Source organism: Manis pentadactyla, chromosome 11 (assembly GCF_030020395.1).
Source record: "Manis pentadactyla isolate mManPen7 chromosome 11, mManPen7.hap1, whole genome shotgun sequence".
NCBI lineage: Eukaryota > Metazoa > Chordata > Mammalia > Pholidota > Manidae > Manis > Manis pentadactyla.
The window spans coordinates 124,213,727-124,234,174 of NC_080029.1; the positions used below are offsets into that span (position 1 = coordinate 124,213,727).

General features: G+C 39.0%; 1 protein-coding gene across 2 annotated transcripts in view; it reads left to right on the plus strand.

Moving 5' to 3' along the window:
* The window catches only part of ETFA (electron transfer flavoprotein subunit alpha), a 127,379-nt gene extending 108,591 nt beyond the window's left edge, over positions 1-18,788 (plus strand). For both annotated transcript variants that reach the window (XM_036907599.2, XM_036907600.2), the window contains 3 exons: positions 5,035-5,100; positions 11,784-11,864; positions 18,493-18,788. In XM_036907599.2, the coding sequence (XP_036763494.1) occupies positions 5,035-5,100; positions 11,784-11,864; positions 18,493-18,531 (186 nt within the window). In that variant the 3' untranslated portion in view covers positions 18,532-18,788. The remainder of the gene's footprint in view (positions 1-5,034; positions 5,101-11,783; positions 11,865-18,492) is intronic.
* Positions 18,789-20,448: the final 1,660 nt, after the last annotated feature.

Sequence of the window (20,448 nt, forward strand, 5' to 3'; positions counted from 1 at the left end):
CACACATTAACATAATAGGAGTATAGTTACATAACCAAGGCATATCTGTAATTACCATCCATCTCCCGTGAAACCAGTTAGGCACCTTAGGCATTTGTGAGAACTTATCTATGATATGGTGGATATTGTCCAACTGTACTTGAACAGTCTGAGAGAAATCAGACAAATTAAAACAACCCATTCCTGGGGACTGTTTACATCCCATATGTTCTTTTAACAGTAAATAGTCTGTAGTTGTAAGATTTTGGAGCGCTACAATTTGCACTTCTCCTAATTCTTGGTTGAGTTCCAACAGTATAGATCCAGTCAAATTTGTTGTTTTACTGTATGCACAGGCCAGCTTAGATATCTCCTTCCTCATTCCCATGGCAAGTCCAGGAACTGGTGGGATGAGTGCATCTACAGCTGTAGCAGTGCATGGATCTTTGTTGGGGTTTTTTGATGATCATCGTCTGGCATGAGTCTTCCTGAGAGTGCTGATGTTGGAAGTTCTTTTTCATATCGTATCTTAGTTCATTCTCTGGGTAGCCAAATTAGGCTTTGATCCTCTGTATAAACACAAACAGGCCCTTTGCCTACACTTTTATATGCCCTTTATACCCTTCTGTAGAACTCATTGGAGGTCACCACACAGGAACTGCCTTTTTTTTTTTGGTATCATTAATCTACACTTACATGACGAATATTATGTTTACTAGGCTCTCCCCTATACCAGGTCCCCCCTATAAACCCCTTTACAGTCACTGTCCATCAGCATAGAAAATGTTGTAGAATCACTACTTGCCTTCTCTGTGTTGTACAGCCCTCCCCTTTCTCCCACCCCCCATGCATGCTAATCTTAATACCCCCCTTCTTCTTCCCCCCCATATCCCTACCTACCCACCCATCCTCCCCAGTCCCTTTCCCTTTGGTACCTGTTAGTCCATTCTTGAGTTCTGTGATTCTGCTGCTGTTTTGTTCCTTCAGTTTTTCCTTTGTACTTATATTCTACAGATGAGTGAAATCATTTGGTATTTCTCTTTCTCCGCTTGGCTTGTTTCACTGAGCATAATACCCTCCAGCTCCATCCATGTTGCTGCAAATGGTAGGATTTGCCCTCTTCTTATGGCTGAGTAGTATTCCATTGTGTATATGTACCACATCTTCTTTATCCATTCATCTTATCGATGGACATTTAGGTTGCTTCCAATTCTTGGCTATTGTAAATAGTGCTGCGATAAACATAGGGGTGCATCTGTCTTTCTCAAACTTGATTGCTGCATTCTTAGGGTAAATTCCTAGGAGTGCAATTCCTGGGTCAAATGGTAAGTCTGTTTTGAGCATTTTGATGTACCTCCATACTGCTTTCCACAATGGTTGAACTAACTTACATTCCCACCAGCAGTGTAGGAGGGTTCCCCTTTCTCCACAGCCTCGCCAACATTTGTTGTGGTTTGTGTTTTGGATGGCAGCCATCCTTACTGGTGTGAGGTGATACCTCATTGTAGTTTTAATTTGCATTTCTCTGATAATTAGTGATGTGGAGCATCTTTTCATGTGTCTGTTGGCCATCTGTATTTCTTTTTTGGAGAACTGTCTGTTCAGTTCCTCTGCCCATTTTTTAATTGGGTTATTTGTTTTTTGTTTGTTGAGGCGTGTGAGCTCTTCACATATTCTGGACGTCAAGCCTTTATCGGATCTGTCATTTTCAAATATATTCTCCCATACTGTAGGGTTCCTTTTTGTTCTATTGATGGTGTCTTTTGCTGTACAGAAGCTTTTCAGCTTAATATAGTCCCACTTGTTCATTTTTGCTGTTGTTTTCCTTGCCCGGGGAGATATGTTCAAGAAGAGGTCACTCATGTTTATGTCTAAGAGGTTTTTGCCTATGTTTTCTTCCAAGAGTTTAATGGTTTCATGACTTACATTCAGGTCTTTGATCCATTTTGAGTTTTTCAAGTGGGGATTCTTATAATCCCAGTTTTTCAGTTGAGCAAACTGAGGCCTAGGGAGCTTGAATAACTCACTGAAGGTCCTTTGTCTATCAGGTGGCTGAGCTGGGATTTAAACCTGTGCAGTGACGCTCAGACCCTGCGTTCTTAACCATACTAGTATACTCTTGCAAACCTCTGTTGAACCACACTGCATGCAGCAGTTTCTAAACCCCATTCCTGTTTCCATCTCAAACCACCATAAAGTAGTTGAGACCCCAGCCCCTGGGTTCTTAGGATGGGTCTAGCTGTAGTCTTTTCTTAGGTTTAGCAGAGGAAAAGGGGTTCGTGCTGTCTTTTGCTGTTCCTTGTTTGATTGAAGTAAGTGCTGTCCTTTGTGTTTCAGAATAATCTCTGGTCTTCTCTTACCACCCTGTGGCTTTATGTCTTCCCACTAGTCCCCATTACTGAATTGCAGAATGTCCAACCCAAACTGCTACCAGCCATGTAGGTTGAGCTAGTCTCTCACTTTTATAGATTCTGCTATGGTTACTAGGATTTTACCTCTAGGACTACCCCTCCTTTCTTCTTTGTTCCATTCTTTAATCTGCCTCTTTTTGAATGCTTAATTGCTGTTCTCCTCCCCTACATTGCCTCTCATTTTCTCCCCAAATTATTTTACTATCTGGTTTAGAAGGAAAGTGCCTCAGGGCAGGGATTGCCTTATTGTGTTGTGAAGCAGTGTCTTGAAGTGCTCCCTAAATTAGCATCTGGAGAGTTTTGTACATACTAATTATTATTATTGAAATACAGAGATGCTTTCTGAACCATGAGGCAGTATCCTATGATATTAGTCTAATTGCCTGTACCTGTTTTAAAAAAGAAAAAAAACCTCTCTTTCTGCCTGAAAGAGCTATCAGATCTCAGAACAGCAGCCAAAATCCCAGGACTCATTCTGGACTTTTTAACGTTTTTAATATATTTAGAGAACCATTTTTGCAAGACAGTAAAATAAGGTACTGTTGGTCATGTGGGCTTAATATGGACTGTTTATGCCCCTCAGAAAGGCAGAAGTGCCCTTGGAATCATCTGTCTCTGGTTTGCTTTGGCCCAGAATCTGTTATTTCCTTAGTGACATTTATGGTCAAAGATGAAGATACTCAATTCTGTGTGTGGAGGGAGTGGATTCTATTTATATGAGGTTTATGTACATGTTTTCTGCCAGAGTGAATCAACATTTTCATTATCTTTTTATGATGTAAATGGAAAGCCTTTTCAGACTTGTTGAATTTTAATGTACACATGTATGTCTGGAGGACTGGTTTTCAGAGCTGTTGGTCCTTTCCGGTGCTTGCTTAGTAAGTATACTTAGGAGAGGGGTTAATGAAACAGTTTCAATCTGTCTGTCTAAATAACTTGCTTTGAAAATCTTTATATTAGAACTTGTTGGCCTGGTTTTCCTGAATGTGAGATTTAATAAGTATATTTTGATTAACAATTTAATGAATATCCTTTTGATGCTGGGGTTCTTGCTCACATAGTAAAAGAATGAACTTTGCAAACTCCCAAGGTATGAGAGCAAGGTTAGAGGCTTTTATTTAGAGATAAAGTGAGAGGACAGAGCTCCCGGCTCATACCAGGAGGGGACAAGAGCCCATGGTTGGCTCGTTATCTAGGGGTTTTATGCACAGTTGAGGATTCAGGAATGAGGGTAAAGTGCTAGGGGTGCAGACTTGTTGAGTGGTCTCAGAATGCTCATTTTTGATGAGTAACAGAAGAAATTTGCTGCTCTGATTCTTTCTCAGGATGGCAGTTTCCCTCTGGGAGTTTGTCAATTAAGATCGCCTTCCCTGCCCCCAAGGTGGGCTGGGTTGTTGCCCATTTGCTAAAGTGTGTTAAGAATCTTACTTCTTAACTTCTTGGGCTGTTTATAGTCGGGCTTGCTTACTAAATTAATCTTTTTCCTAGGTTGAAGATTACTTGATTAAGATTAGAGAAGGAAACACAGCACATAGGTACAGTTAAAAATAAGCCGGGCCTTTTAGCAGGCTAAGGTGAATTTTACAGTGTCATGATCTAATTGATACAGTGAAGTCACGGGTTATGCTGAGATACTCTTCTTTATCTGCAGACACTCAAACATCCCAGACCAAGTTGCTCCTGGCCTTTTGAGCTTTAACTGATTTCACTGAAGAATGTCTGTATTACTATTCTGATATTTTTACCCTAGAAAATTAGTGTGACTGACTTTGCGTAATGCTTAACACAGAGTTTCAACAGGGACTTCTTTGCACATTGTTACATTGTTCTGACTGTAATCATCTTGCTCTGCTTTTTCTCCAGAGGCCCTCACCCTGCCTGCCTAAGCCCATGGTCCCTGTCTTACTTTTATGAAAGAAATTCTAGTCAGAATAAACTGAAGTAATTACAAAGGGAATGACATCATCATGATATCATTATCAACATTTACTTACAAACTACAGTGTTAGGTGCTGGAAATACAAAGGTTCAGCCTATGCCTTTGAGAAGTTTGTTATTTTTCACTCAGGGAGATCATGTGTATGCATGCATGCATGTGTGTGTATGTTTAGAATCTCTTGAAACTGATTTGTATTTTGGTTTTTCTAAACATGAAGTTTAATAAATGTATCCTAGTTACCATTTTAACAAATATCCTTTTAAGAGAATGCAAACTACTGCCAAAATGTATTTTAATATATGTGAGTATATATGTTTATATATTAATATACAATATTTGTACCTGGTGAATAGATATATACAGAATGATGAGTTGAAGTATGACACCACAATGTACAGACAAAAGGTACTCCCTCACAGGAAATTGTAAGGTTCAGTAAAACATTTGATGTAATACGTTAATCAACAAAGTGATTGGCACCTAGTTAATGCCCAGTAATCCTCATCCACATATTTATTAGTATACCACCACTATTACAGGAATTCAGAGGAAGAAGAGGACTGTTGGTTAGGGAGATCAGGGAAGGAGGAACACATAATTTAAGTGATACATATTGCATTGTTTTATTTACTAATAGCAAATACTTTGGAAGGCATTTTAACATAACATAAATGCATATTAATGATACAGTCTCTTTTGTTTCAGGAACTTTATATTGCTGTAGGAATATCCGGAGCCATCCAACATTTAGCTGGGATGAAAGACAGCAAGGTAACTACACAACAATAATGATGTTAAGAGGAAAGTTTTAGTGTTTTAAAATTTGAGTTTCACTGTATATTTCCACATTGCTACAATGTGTGTAGATGAACCATTCATATTAACACAGATGTAGGAACAGAAAGAAATATAAGCTGTTCACTGTCTGAAGATACCATTTTTAGGAGAGGCAATGCTATGTCATGGGAAGAATCCTGAACCTCCCAGCCCCACTGCTAGTTTACTACATGATGTTTCCTCTCTGCACCTCAGTTCTTTGGTAAATACAGGTGTTGGGTAATGATCTCTAAGTTTCCTTTCATCTCTGACAATCTATGGATAGAAAGTGTGGGGTGAAAACAACTTGATGAGTTTCTGACCACCCACTAGTTTATGAGGTTCTGATCCCTGATTCTCTGTCTGCTTCACCCTGGTCTCCTAACAGTCCAAGGTGCCTCTTCTCAGGTTGTTGCTAACATGTGACTGACACATTTTAGGTTGGAGCATCTTAATACCTCAGTAATTGTTAGAACTACAGTATGTAGAGGACACACTCAATTTTAACTTGCTGCTTGGACTAACTATATCTGGAAGTCCTGGGTAATGACTCTGAACATATATTTCAGAATATGACACATTAATTCATGCATAACAATATACAGTTTGAATTATGAACTTAGTCTTTCATGAAGTCAGAGATGCCTCTGACACTCCTGCTTTTATCCATTTGGATGGAAGTTTGATATAAGAGGTAATAAAACTTTTAACAGGTTTAACTTCTAACTTGAAAAAAATGTACGCACTACCTCCTTATAACCTCTAAATAGATTGGCCCAAACCCAGGCAGATTTCACAGTTGGATGACATATTTCTTTACTGATCTATGAAAAATGCAGTGCCAATGGGGAAAATGTTGTTGCTGCATTAAAGAAAAAAAAAAACTCTCCAACACCAGCAACCTTAAAAAATGTTTTTAGACTGGCCAATTTAGACATATCTAGAATTCTGCTTTTAGAGATGAAAGATTCTGCCTGCCAGGAAGATCTTGGTGAAAATTCTCATTCCATGCCAACAGGGCTGGATTGGGGGAGAGATGGCCTAGACAGTGTATGTGAAAGCAAAAAGGGAACAATTGAAGGAGGGAGACCAGTGTCAGGGAACATTTCATAAGAATAAATTTGAGCCAAGGCTTTATCTCTTCATCCAGTCAACAAATATTTATTAAGCATGAACCTTGAACTACATGCTGGCGATGCTTGAATGGAGAAGATGTAGCCCCTGTCATCCTCACTGTCTTATGTGAGAGACACAACAATCTGGTTTTAATTTTGTTTAAGCTCTAAAATGGGGTATTAGAGTGATTGGTTTAAACCTGATAGTTACATTGCATATAAGCTGCAGTTTTAATTAGTGCTATGGTATATAGTTGGAAGAATATGAGATTCGATTGTTATTTCAAATGAGTCTATGTAATGGAAGTACTTTGTGAACTATATACATATTAATATGGTTAAATACAATTTATGCTTTGAAAGCTCTGTAAGGAAAAAGAGCAAGGATTTATAAGGACATATTAAGAGAGCTCTAAGGTATAAGCAACGTTTTATCAGCCATTTACAGTTGATAATTAAGGAATATTCTTTTAGTGATCTGAAAAACTGTAACCAGCACAAATCTTTTTTCTTAAATACTTTAGTGATTCTTTGCCCACAGTTATATGCTATTTCTTTAACTATAACTTTTATATAGTAGAATGAAAAATCTTTCAGATGATTAAACTGTCAGATGTTCGACTAGGTGGCCTCCAGGAAAATCATTAACCACTGTTAATTAAATAAATCTCTGCTAGTAGCTGTGAAGCAGGCTACATATTCCCAGAATAGAAACACCTCCATGCACATCAATGCCTGTGATTCAAAATGTTTGTCCTTGTGCTTTGGATTTGAGGCTCGTATTGAAACCATCATTTATTGTCTCTGGCCACATATCTTTATATGGCTTGTTTCTCTGGGTTGGTTGTTACCTGAGATCCAGGTACCCAGATTATACTTCAATCTCAGTATTCTGGAATATTTTGCCCATCTTTTTAGGGGACTCCTCAGAGGCCCTGTAAGGGAATTATACATGTGTTGTGTAGTTTATATTTTAAGTCAGACTATATCAAAATACTTTTAAAATGTGTTCCAGCTATTCTTATGAGATAGGGTAATAGGCAGATAGAAATTTAATTTTACCTCGACAGATTTGAATTATTATAATCTATCAAAATAATACCATGTTAGAGTAAAAACTAATTTTACTTTAGTTGCAATGGTGTTAGACACATCAATGAGGAATGGCTAACTATTTGTAATAAATAAATAAATCTTAATTAAAGAGTAATTGGTAAACACAGCAACTTTTTGAGTGAGTATTTCTCCTTAGTCTGTTACTAATCTGTCACTATAACTTTTCACATTTAAAAATTTTATAGGAGATAAGAGGAACTTTTAGAAGTTTTTCTAGGAGATGTAGTAATTTACTTGTTTTATTATATTTATTTGCTGTATACATAAAGACTTAAACGTCTTTGTTTTAAAATTCTCCTTTACTAACAGGCCGACTAGATAAATAATTTTTATATTCTCACAGTAGACCCAGAATAATAATTTTTAAATACTAAATGGAATGCAGTATATGAAGGATAAATAGTTTGAACTACAAAGACCATGAATTAGGGTATGGATTTGTTACTTTTTTTTTTTGAAGTTGAAATCTAACATTTATAATTATAAGTTTAAATTTACATATTGCTAATAGAAAATATTAACTATTTTATAAGTGAAATAAGCTGAGAATTTATGCTAATCATAATATATAATTTGATAAAGTAGACTTCAAACTATCTTACTGAATAAAGCACATCACATCTAAAATAAGTTACTTAATTTTTCATCATGTTTTATTTAGTGAATTATTTATTTCATCGTGTGTTTTATTTAGTGAATCTAAATTTCTTCATTGACCTACAAAACTTTCCAGTTACATTTTGTTTGTTTAAATCAGATTATTGAGATATAATTTACATACAGTAAAATTCAAGATTTTTTGTATACTCCACCCCCCAAAAAAAAAACAAAATTTGCCATCTTAACCACTTTTAAGTGTACGATTAAAAATTGTGTAGACACTGTCAGTGGTATTAAGTATATTTATAATTCTGTACAACCATCACCACCATCCATTTCCAGAACACTTTTTCATCTTGTAAAACTGAGACTACATCATTAAACAACAGCTTCCCAGTCTCCCTCCCCTGGCAGCCACAGTTCTTCTTCTTATGATAGTGACTATACAAGCATCTCATGTAAGTGGAATCTTCATACAGTGTTTGTCTTCTTGTGACTGGCTTATTTCACTTAGCATAAGACCAAGGTATGTTTTAGTTGGTCAGAGTTTCAGAAATTGTCAGAACTTCTTTTCTTTTTAGGCTGAATAATATTCCATTATATGTATATACCACATTTTGCCTATCCATTCTTCACTGATGGACATCTGGGTTGCTTCCATGTTTTAGCTCTTGTGAATAATGCTGCAGTGAATATGGGAGTACAAAATACGTACTTGAGACTCTGTTTTCAACTCTCTGGGATATATACCTAGAAACGGAATTGCTGGATCATATGGCATGCTATTTTTAATTTGTTGAGGAACCGCCATAATGTTTTCCACAGCAGCTGCACCATTTTACATTCCCACCAATAATGCGCAAGGGTTCCAAATTCTCCACGTCCTCATCAGCACTTACCTGTTTTTCTGATAGTTGCCATCCTCGTGGGTGGGAGGTGGTACCATTGTAATTTTGACTTGCATTTATCTGATGATCAGTGATGTTGAGCATCTTTTCATGTGCCGTTGGCCATTTGTATATTTTCTTTGGAGAAGTGGCTATTCAACTCATTTGTGCAATTTTTTTTTATTTGGTATCTAATCTACAATTACATGAGGAACGTTATGTTTACTAGACTCCCCCCATCATCAAGCATTTGTGCAATTTTTGAATCAAATTTTTTGTTTTTCTGTTGAGTTTAGGAATTTTAAAAATATATTCTATATATTAATCTCTTATCAGATATTTTTTTGAAGTTGAATATCTAACATCCAAAACTAAAAAAGATTTGCAAATATTTTTCTTCCTATCCTCTGGGTAGTTCTTTCACTTTGTTGATAGTCAAACTTTTGTTTGACTTTGTTGATAGTCAAACTTTTGTTGACTTTTGGTCCACAAAATTTAATTTCCATGAAACTCAATTTGCTTTTATTGCCTGTACTTTGATGTCAGATCCAAGAAATTATTGCCAAAACCAATGTCAGGCAGCTTTTGCCCTGTGTTTTCTACTAAGTTTTATAGTTTTAGGTCTTTCATTTAAGTCATTGATCCATTTGAGATTATTTTTATATATGGTGTTAGGTTAGGATCCAGTGTCATTCTTTTGTATGTGGATATCCAATTTACCCAAAACCGTTTGTTGAAAAAGTTTTTTTGTCATTGAATGATCTTGACACCCTTGTCAGAATCATTTGGCCACAGATGTGAAGGTTTATTTCTGGGCTGTTTTGTTCCATTGGTCTATATGTCTGTCTTTATGTCAGCACCACACTGTTTTAATACTATAGCTTTTTTAGTAAGTTTTGAAATCAGGAGTGTGAGTCCTCTAGCTTTGTTCTTCTTTTCTGATACTGTTTATTCAGAGTCCCTTGAGATTCCATATAAATTTTAGAATGGGTTTTTCAATTTCTGCAAAAAATGTCATCAGAAGGACAGTTTTGATATAGGATTCTTGGTTTATAGTTTTTTCTTTAAGCACTTTGAATACATCAGCCCACTGCCCTCTGGGCTTCCAGAGTTTCTGATGAGAATCTGGGAATCTCATTGAGAATCCTGTCTGTAGTGAGTCATGTCTCTCTTCCTATTTTCAAGATTCTCTTGCTCCTTGGCCTTTGAAAGTTTGATTATAATATGTCTTGGTTTGGATCTCTTTGAGTTCATCTTACTTGTACTTTATTGAGCTTCTTGAATGTTTATGTGCATGTCTTTCATGATTGTGGTATTTATCCTGCCAAGTAAGTATGTCTTTTATCATATTTGGGAAGTTTTCAGCCATTATGTCTTCAAATATTCTCTGTCCCTTTCTCTATTTCTCCTCCTCCTGTGACTCCCACAGTACTAGTTTTGGTCCACTTGATGGTAGCCCACAGGTCCCTGAGTCTCTGTTCACTTTGTTTTTGTTCTTTAGACTTGATAATTTCCATTGTCCTAACTTTAAGTTTACTGATTCTTTTCTTCTGCCTGCTTTGAATCTGCCTTCAAATCCCTGTAGTGAATTTTTCATTACAGTTATTACACATTTTGACTCCAGAATATTTTTGTTTCTCTTAAGGTTTTCTATCTATTGATATTTCCATTTTGTTCACATACTGTTTTCTTGACTTTCCCCACATCTTCCTTTGGTTCTTGAACATCTTTAAGGTGTTTATTTTGAAGTCTTTTTCTAGTAGATTTGCCATCAGGTCTTTTTTGGGGACAGTATCTGTTGATTTTTCTCATTCCTTTGAATGGACCCTACTTTCTTGTTCCTTTGTATGCCTTTTGATTTTTTTAGTTGAAAACTGGCCATTTGAATGTTGTAATGTGGTAACTCTGAGAATCAGATTCTCCTCTTTTCCCAGAGTTTGCCGCTTTTTGTTATTGTTTTATTTATTGTTCTTTTTTCTTTTTTTTAATTATTGGAGGCTATTTCTGTGCCAGTATCAACTTGAGATCTTTTGGGGTCTTTTCTGAGCTTGCGCCTTTCCCTGATCATGTGTCATCACTGTAATTTTCCATGTATATGCAGTTGCTTTTGAATATCCTACTCTTTAATGTCTGGCTCCCAAAAGGGGAAAAAAATGAAGGGAGAGCCAGAAAAAAAAGTGCACTGACCCTTTAACTCCCCTGGAAGTAACTTCAGCTGGATGGTGGGTGGAGGGAGCAACAATGATGTACAACAGCAATGGCTGCCCTTCTCTTTTTCTGCACCTCTGTGATCAGAAGCAGTATTCAGTGATCACAGGTCCCCAGTATTTGGAGGGCAAGGTCCCTTTTGCCTACTTTGGCTCCTGCAAGCTGTATGCAAGTTGCTCCAGAAACATGTTCACAGCTGCCTGCCCCTGGGGCTGAGGGTGGAGGATGGGTAGTTGCTACTGTGGTGAGAGCTGCAGTTCACCATGCAAGCCTTCCCCTGGAAGCCGCAAGTGTAGACAGACTCCAGAGTTCCAGAATGGTTACATTAGACAGATTCTGTCACTGCAGTTGCTGTATTGGTGGGGAGACAGATTCTTGATGCCTCCGCCTCTGCTCTCTTCCCAGAGTCCTCTCTTCTGCTTTGTTACTTATCTAAAATTAAACATTTTTTTCATAAGTCAAAAAAGAACTTAAAAATACTATTTAAAATCTTTTTTATACAGTGATAAGCTGGTGGTGGAGATGGGAGATAATTTTGTTGTGTTCCAACTCAAATTTCTAAATTTACAAGATTGGCACAAATGAATCAAATTAATCTTATTTGTAGATGTTTTTAACAATATAAATATGTTGTTAGGGATGTTGAAATAGGACCATCAATCTATGCAGTATGCCTTCTTGACTTTTAAAGGCCAAACTTTTTATTTCACAGACAATTGTGGCAATTAACAAAGACCCAGAAGCTCCAATTTTTCAAGTGGCAGATTATGGAATAGTTGCAGATTTATTTAAGGTAAGCTGGCCTTGAGAGTGATGGCCATTGTCTAGATTGTCATCCAAGAACCTCTTAGAGTTGGTTAGGGAAGAAGATATTGTAGGAAAACATTGTGTGTTTATGTAACTGTGTTTCTGTATATGTATATATTAATATATGTACACAGTTTTGAACTAAAGTTGTCCTAATAATGACATGATGTTTATATAAAGCATTATAACATATGCTTTAAGTAGGAGTCCATATTGTCTTTAAAATAACCACATGGCTTTTGGCATTTCATGTGCTAATAAGTTCATATACAATATGAAGTGACTCAAGTAATTATAACCTAGGATCATCTTTGGCAAGTATCTTAAAGAAACTCACATCAAATGCCCTTATGCAGAGATTTGTCAGTGACGCTGTAGCTTTTTGGGGGAAGAGTGGGCACTCAAGTCCAGGTTATCTGGCTCAACAAGTTTGTTCTGTTTGCTGTTTGAAAGTTAAAGGTCTTCCTAACATCACAATTTCAAAGAAAACTTATTTTCCCACTTCTCACACTCTTTACTTGTTTGAGTGTTCTTTCTACCCTGCTACCACCCTCTTATTTGCCCCCTCCGGAAAGGGAATGGTCCTGTTGAGCACCTGATATTCACTGCCCCCGTTTAAAGGTCAAAGCTCATACATGGCCTGGCCTCTTTTCATGCCTCAGGGCCTACCTCCAACCTTCTAGTTTACCTTATGAGGAAATCACTTATGCAGGAATTGAGTCTCTGAAAGTAGCATCCAACCCGGGCAGAAATGGCTCTGCCCGAATGAGGAACCTCTCACATAAAACAACAAACTGCTATGAGTCTTAATTGAGAGGCTGCAGCCTGAGAATAGACCAGGGGCCCCTCCAGGAAGAGGACTGGCCCATTACCATGGTTTTGCCAGCACTATTTCATGTGATTCAAATGAACCAATGAGTGTACTTTGAGAGCACATCTGTACTTTGAAGTATACGCTCATGCTTGGTGAAGGATGAATCCTTCAACTGCTCAGTAATTCTTCAATAATGGCCTGGACTTCATGCACAAACAAAACAGGCTATTGCTCTGGTCAGCACAGGGCATCCATCCTTCCCCCCTGGATCCCCCCTCCTCCAAAATGAACCTACATCTCCCTTGGGAGGAATACACAGAAGGGTTCTATTCTGTGACCCTGGGGTTCTGTATTTGAAATTTAGGGTTTAAGTAGGCCAGCTGCTTCTGTTACCTGGTCCAGATGTATAAGAACATATAATAAAGGCTGTCATTTGACCACTAAGATACCCTAGTAGGAGGAAAAGTTAGTATGAAAAAGAAAAACATTTTGTATCTCTGTACAAGGTTAACTGTTCAAGTAGCATTTATTTAGTTCCAGTGAGATACAGATAGATTTAAAAATGAAATTAAACACTTTCTGAACCCTAATCATGTATCATGTTGACATGTTTGCAAATCTATCTATGACGGTTGCCCTTTATTTTTCAAGATAATATTTTGATTAGAAGTAATTTTACTTATTTTAAGGTATGTTTTTCTGCCTGATGGTGTACTGTGTATTGCAACTTGCATGCAGGTCTTACTTGATAAATGAAGTGTTAAATAGCTGGATATTTGTGATGTTTGTAGGAGCATCTTTATAGCCTTTATGGATGGAGTGGGGTCACACACACTGTGCCTCTTGTATTAAGGGCACCTCCCAGCTTTGACCTGAGAGAGGGTGTGTGCATGTGCATGCCTGCTCAAGGAGGTGTTTTGGGGAGAGTCCTAGGAGAGTTGAAGGGAGAAGGGTCTTCAAAAATCATCTAGTCAGCTGATTTCCAACCTGAGATTCTCAAGCTATTTTTGGTGTTTTGAGAAGCCTACATTTCACTATAGAGAGACTGTTTGAACTAAGACATGAATGTTTATTTGCTTTTAGCTTGCATTATATTAAGGTAGTGATTATCTTATGCTGCTCAAAGTTCTGAAGCACAGTTTTATATATATATATATATATATATATATATATATAAGGAGAAGTTAATCTTGTTTGAAATGCTGTCTGGGGATCGCTTTTTGGCCTTTTGGCTAAGATAAGTATAAAATGCTGTCTGGGATAAAACTAGTTAAATATTGTGAAAATATTAAAATTGCTGTTTAAGTTGCAGTCCCCCATTTGTTACTACATGAATAACATGTGTGAGGTGCGCTTTTTTTTCAAGTTTGTCTGTATTCCATAGAGAGATGATTTGGGGAAATTACTCAGCAGGTTATTGGCCCAACCTGACCAGACCTCTGGTTCTGCTCGCTGTCTCATCACTCTGCCTCTGTCTTGTCAGGTGCTACAGCGGGGGTTCACCGCGGCTCATACCTCTTAGATAAGTGGCAGTGAAGTGGACCACACCTTTGACAGCTCAGGAACCCACACAGTACCCATCAAACTATTTTCTCAGTGGAAATTAGAATGAGTGTAACATAGATGAATATTATAGTAATTATGACAGGAGTGGACAAGGTGGCTTAGTGAATGAATATACTTCTCACTAGACCTACCCTCTTTTAAAAATCAAAATCAATCATTTAAAGGTATAACCACATTTAAAAATACAATTATACAAATTATGAATGAAAATTATCATCACCTATTCTGGATTAAGATCTTAAAGAAAATATTGTGAATCAAATAGCAGCTGCATAAAAAGGACTTTCTTAGACTAAAATTTATGTAAAATTTTTAGATTTTGAACTGTATCACATAAAGTATATATATCTATTAGACTAATAATTCTCTAAGGAGTATTGTGCCCACCAAATTTTATCATGTCTGGAGCAAAAATGTATGTGTAACATTTTATTCTCTTACATTTATTGTTTCACTTTACCCTTTGACAATCATATGAGATAGAGAAGACAAGTTTGTTTTTTTCTTTTCCTCATATAAGGACAAATTTTTTTTTCTTTTCTTCATATAACAGAAATAATATGGTATAGTAATTAACTTTAATTCAAATTCTGTCTTTGCCACATACTAGTTAAATTATCTTGGCCAAGTTATTTAATTTCTCTGAATGTAGACTTCCTCATAAGTAATATAAATATTACACCACCTACCTTACAAAGTTGTAATGATATTATATTGTATCTAGTATAGTCTGTGTTATATATTAGCCCACCTGTTGTATTTCCTTCCCTATGAGTACATTGTTAGGTGCTCGATAAATGGTAAATATTGGAGTCATAGTGACAGGGAATAGCTTTACTGAAATGTAATTAAATCACATGCCATAAAATTCACCCTTTTAAAATATACAATTCAGTGGTTTTTAGTGTATTTACAGTTATGCAACCATCACCACTATCTAATTCCAGAACATTTCATCACACTAAGAAGAAATCCCATACCCATTAGCAGTCACTCCCTATTCTGTACTCTCCCAGCCCCCGGCAACAACTACTATTTGCCAATCCTACATTTTATATAAACAGAATCCTGTAATACATGGTCTTTTGTGGCTGGCTTCTTAGAATTATGTTTTTAAGGTTCATGCATATTGTAGCATGGATCAGCACTTGATCCCCTTTTATTGCCAAATAATATCCATTGTATGAATATGCCACATTTTATTTATATGTTTGATAATGGACATTTTGATGGACATTTGAGTTGTTTCCACTTTTTGGCTATTATAAATAATGCTTCTTTGAGCATTCATATGTTAATTTTTGTGTGGACATATGTTTTTATCTTAATTCATATATCTAGGAATGAAATTGCTGGGTCACTTGGTAATGCTATGTTTAACAAGTTGAAGAACTGCCAAACTTTTCCAAAGTGGCTGCCCCATTTTACACTCCCACCAATAATGTATGAGGACTCCCAATCTCTCCATATACTTGCTAACCTTGTTATTGTTTGTCTTTTTTATTATAGACATCCTAGAAGTGTCATATATGTGACACCTAAAGCCAGTACAGTGAATATTGGCCTAATCCAGTGCAATTTAAGTACCTGCTTTCCATTCCTTTGGGTATATATCTAGATGGGGAATTTCTGGGCAATGTGGTAATTCTATGTTTAACTTTTTGTAGAACCTCCAAACTGCTTTCCTTAGTAGCTGCACCATTTTGCCATTCTACCAGCAATGCACAAGGGTTCCAGTTACTGCACATCTTCACCAGCACTTATTTTCCATTTTTAAAATCATAGCTGTCCTAGTAGGTATGAACTGATATCTCACTATGGTTTTGAGTTGCATTTCCTTAATGACTAATGACGTTAAGCATCTTCTCATGTACTAATTGGCCGTTTATTTTGGAAAAATATTTATCCATGTCCTTTGCCCATTTTTTAATTGAGTGTTTGTCTTTTTGTTGTTGAGTTATAGGAGTTCTTTATATATTTTGGATACTAAACCCTTATTAGATAGATATACGATTTCCAAGTATTTTCTCCCATTTTGTGTTTTTTTACTTTCTTGATAATATCCTTTGATGAAGTCCAATTCATCTGTTTTTTCTTTTGCAGTTTAGTTTTTGGTATCAGATCTAAGAATCCATTGCCAAATCCAAGATCATGAAGATTTACCTCTGTGTTTTCTTCTGAGAGTTTCATGGGTTTTGATCTTATAGTTAGGCCATTGCATCCATTTTGAGTTAATTGTGAGGGTCCAACTTCATTCTTTCACATGTGAATATCCAGTTGTCCCAGCACTATCTCTGTTTGAGAGACTGTTCTGTCCCAATTGATTGGACTTGGCGTACCACCTGTCTTTTTAAACCTTTTCATCTATGCCCAGCACAGCTGTTCACTAGAGTGATTCTAATCCCTTTACTGTCTCTGAAATCTGCAGTGTTTATCTCTGTCTGCCGCCTCATTTTTTTGCCCAGAAACTTTTTCTTCATGTGAGTGTTCCAATTTCTCCTAATCTCTCCTTCCTCAAAACTCCTGAATTTGGAGCAATCTTGCCATTCTTCTCATCCTCTTACATTACAGGGTAATGAGCATATTTCTGATTGGGTGGTTCACGGGCCTCTGTCTGATCTTCCCAACTAGGGATGGAACTCCTTGTGGGCAGGAATCAGTCCTGAACCTGTCTATCTCCCATAGTGTTTACCCTGAGGAAGTACTATGTAAATAAGTGAAACACAGTTGTTTTATGATTTATATCAGTGTATTATCTTACTTTAAATGTAAATTCAACCTCATTTGGTCTTAACTGAGTAGGGAGCAGCCTCTATAGTATCTAAAACAGATAAAATCAGAATTCAGATCTTTCGGAATGCATCAGACACTCAGTGAACCTGACTTGACAGTTTCTTTTCCTAGACTAAGGTGTCGTGTGCTAAGCTTGGAAAATCTGAGGGTGATCTAATGGAGAGGATATGGAGGGAGAAAGCTCTCAACCCTTTTGGGGAGAGTGTGGCAGAGGGACATGCTGTAAGGTTCCAAAAAGCTGTATGTTCTAAACCAAATTAATGTTTCACTGAAGTTGGACTCTAGCCTATTTTTTTTTCTAGCCTGTTTTTCATGAAACACGTAGGTCCCACATGAAGCTCATTTAGCACATGTGTGACTGGCATAAGCTCATGGTCTCCACACTAAGGGAAACTGGAGAGAGTGGTGCCAGCACTTCATGCTGCCCCTGAGCAATGCCTGCTGGCTCCATGGTGAACATGAGCCTTTTAATAGGCTAGAGACAAAGTGACATTCAGAAAAAACAACATGTTGACAATTTCCTTAATAAATTTTGTACGAACACATTATTTCTGCCTAATGGAAATGTAGCTCTCTTAAATAATTGAGAGGCTGTATTCGTCAGTGGCGAGTTCAGCTGGGGTCTTGGTGAGCTAGGGCAGTCCACAGCCTCTTGGAAGACCGGGTAATTGGTATTTTACCCAAGTGGCTCAGCGGGTTTCCGGGTGGGCTTCTGTGTGCCAGCCCCTTCGAGCCCCTGTGCACTGCTCTTCTCTGTTGTCCAGGCCGTCACAGGGCAGCCCCACACTGAAGGCTATAGTTGCAGCCACTAAACTGCCAAGACGTGAGGATTAGTAAGTAATCCTTTTTAAAATGGGGCCAACTTGAGGTGGTTTCCGGCTGTGTCTGCTGACCAGCCACTGCATTAACACGAGGCCTTGATGATACTGAATGTCCTGCGTGCAGCTCATGTCTATGTGCCAAAAGGTAGGAACGTGCTGACGGAGCGACTACAGTGTCTGTGAACGGATGATGAATACGTGAGCAGGGAGAGAGCAGGTACTGTAGGCGGTGCCAGGAGCCCTGACTAGGCAAGAGACGTCAGTGCGGGCCCCGAAGGAGAGGCAGGAGGAGGGATGCTGGGACGCAGGAAGGCAGAAAACGCGGTCCTCTCGGCGCAGACAAGAGGACTTGGCCTTGGTCCCTGTGGTGACCCTCCGAGGTCTGTGGTGGCGTCAGAAGGGCTTCTAGGCAGTGCGTGGGCCCCGGGCCCTGCCCGCCGCGTGTCCGGGGCCCCCCGGGGCGGGAAGAGAGACCGGAGGAGAGCGGCGGGGTCCCGGGGGCGGAGAGGAGCACCGCGGCCTCAGCAGGGACGCGCCAGTTGCCCCCGGCCCCCAGGGAGCCCCCTGGGAGCTGCAGTCCAAGCGCAGTGAAGGCTCATGCTGATTTTTTTTTTTTGCAGGTAGTTCCTGAAATGACTGAACTGTTGAAGAAAAAATGAGTCATGATCTTAATAGGGAAAATATGTCGAAGTTCTCAAGCTGAAATCATGCAAATTCACAGCTTTAAAAAAAAAGTATTGTAACAATCCTTGGAAAGCATGGAGAGCTACATTTCATAATTTGAGGAAAAATTCTAACAGATGCCAGAATGCTTTTCTATGGGACTATTATTGTGCTTCTTTTTAATTATTTGTGGTTCCAAACAATTATTTTTTGAAATTTTCTAATTATGGAATAAAATGTATATTAAAACCTTTCTACAGCTTTAAGCCTACAACCAGAAAAATGACTAGCTTCATAAAGAAAGAGAGAAAATTGAAAAAAGGGAGTAAAAAAGCATCATCTTACTTTTTCTCTGTCCGTCTTGTCCGTGGGGGGCTGCGAGTGAGGGTCCCGCCGGCCTGAGGGGAGGGGCGTGAACTGGCAGATTCAGAGTCAAGCGGGCGGCCACGAAGCCTGGGTGTCACCTCAGACAGACCGAGGTCTTCAGAAAGCCGTCACTAATAAGACTAAAGCAAACCTGTCTTAAGCCTGAACCTGCTGAATGTATTTAGTTGGTTTAAGTTAAACTTAATTTTCTATTCCATTTTGTCAGCGTCTAAGACTTCATGTCAGTGAAAGAGACGGGAGGGAAGAGGCCGCTCTGAGACACACTGGCCTCGAATGCCAACAGACAGGTCAGTAATCGTTACACATGTTTGAAACCCTGGTCGGGGAAGGCTCTGGCTCGTCTCTTGCCCTCTGACGGCTTCCTCTGGACTGTCTCAGCAGGTAGCCAGGCCTGCGAGCCAGCCACATGTGCAGTCCTTCCCCACTCACCGGGCTGCCTTAGGGCGGAGCTGAGGTCAAGGCACCACAGGGGCTGGAAGCCTGGGCGAGTGCAGGCCTGAGGCAGAGGCTGGTGGGCCAGGCCTGTAGGAAGGTGTGGCAGCTATCTGGGGTCAGAAAGGCCAGGAGTCAGCAGGTGAGTGGAATGGAAAGAACTGCCACCCTGAAGCAGGTCAGCTTGAGAAGTTAGGGTTAGTTAGTTAAGTTACCAGGACAAGGGCAACGGCAGGGACACGATGAGAAGGGACCAGTGATACATGAGGGAAGGGGGCAGAGGGGCCAGCCTGGGGCTGGACTAGTTGAACCTTGTTTGATTTTTGTCATAATCACTTGCTCTGAAACACTTCTAAAAGTTAAATGCCTCTGACATTTCAGCCTTCTTTTAATGAGGTGAGAGGAAAGCAGTAAAGTGGACCATAGAGTCCTCAGCAGTGATCTGGTTCAGCCCTCATGAGCAGATAGGGATACTGAGGCAGAGGAGTGAAGAACGTGAAGTGGCTCGTCCAAGGCCACACGGTCCGAGTTGCCCTTGTGAAAGTGATTCCTGTATCTTGTTGCTGTCTTTGTGGCTCCTTCCAGGGACACTGACCTTGCCCAGGGCCTTCTCCCTTCACCCCTTGCCCCTATTGGACACCATGACTGGGGGACAGGGGAAATGCCAGGATGCTGGCTGAAGAGGTACCCCTGGAATAGGGCTCACTGGCATCAGGACTGCCCTGCCCCAGCTCCAAGCAGTCACTCTCTTAACTGTTTACTGTGTACAGCTCATCATCATTGTAATAGCATTAAGTGTGGTGCTTAGTGTATGCCAGAACCATTCTAACACTTGACACATATTAAATCCCTTCAGCCCTCCCAACACCCTGCAAGTTAGATGCTTTTATTATCATCCCTATTTTACAGATGAAGAATCTGAGGTACAAAGAGGTTATATAACTTGCCCAAATTCAGACAGCTAATAAACAAGAGCCAGACTTTCAGAGTGGCTTCCTGGCTCCAGAGCGCTGGCTTCACCAGGAGGTGCTTCTGCCTCATCTGGTCTCAGGGAGCAGGGAGGTCTGCCACACAGCAACCTCAGGTCAAGGGCA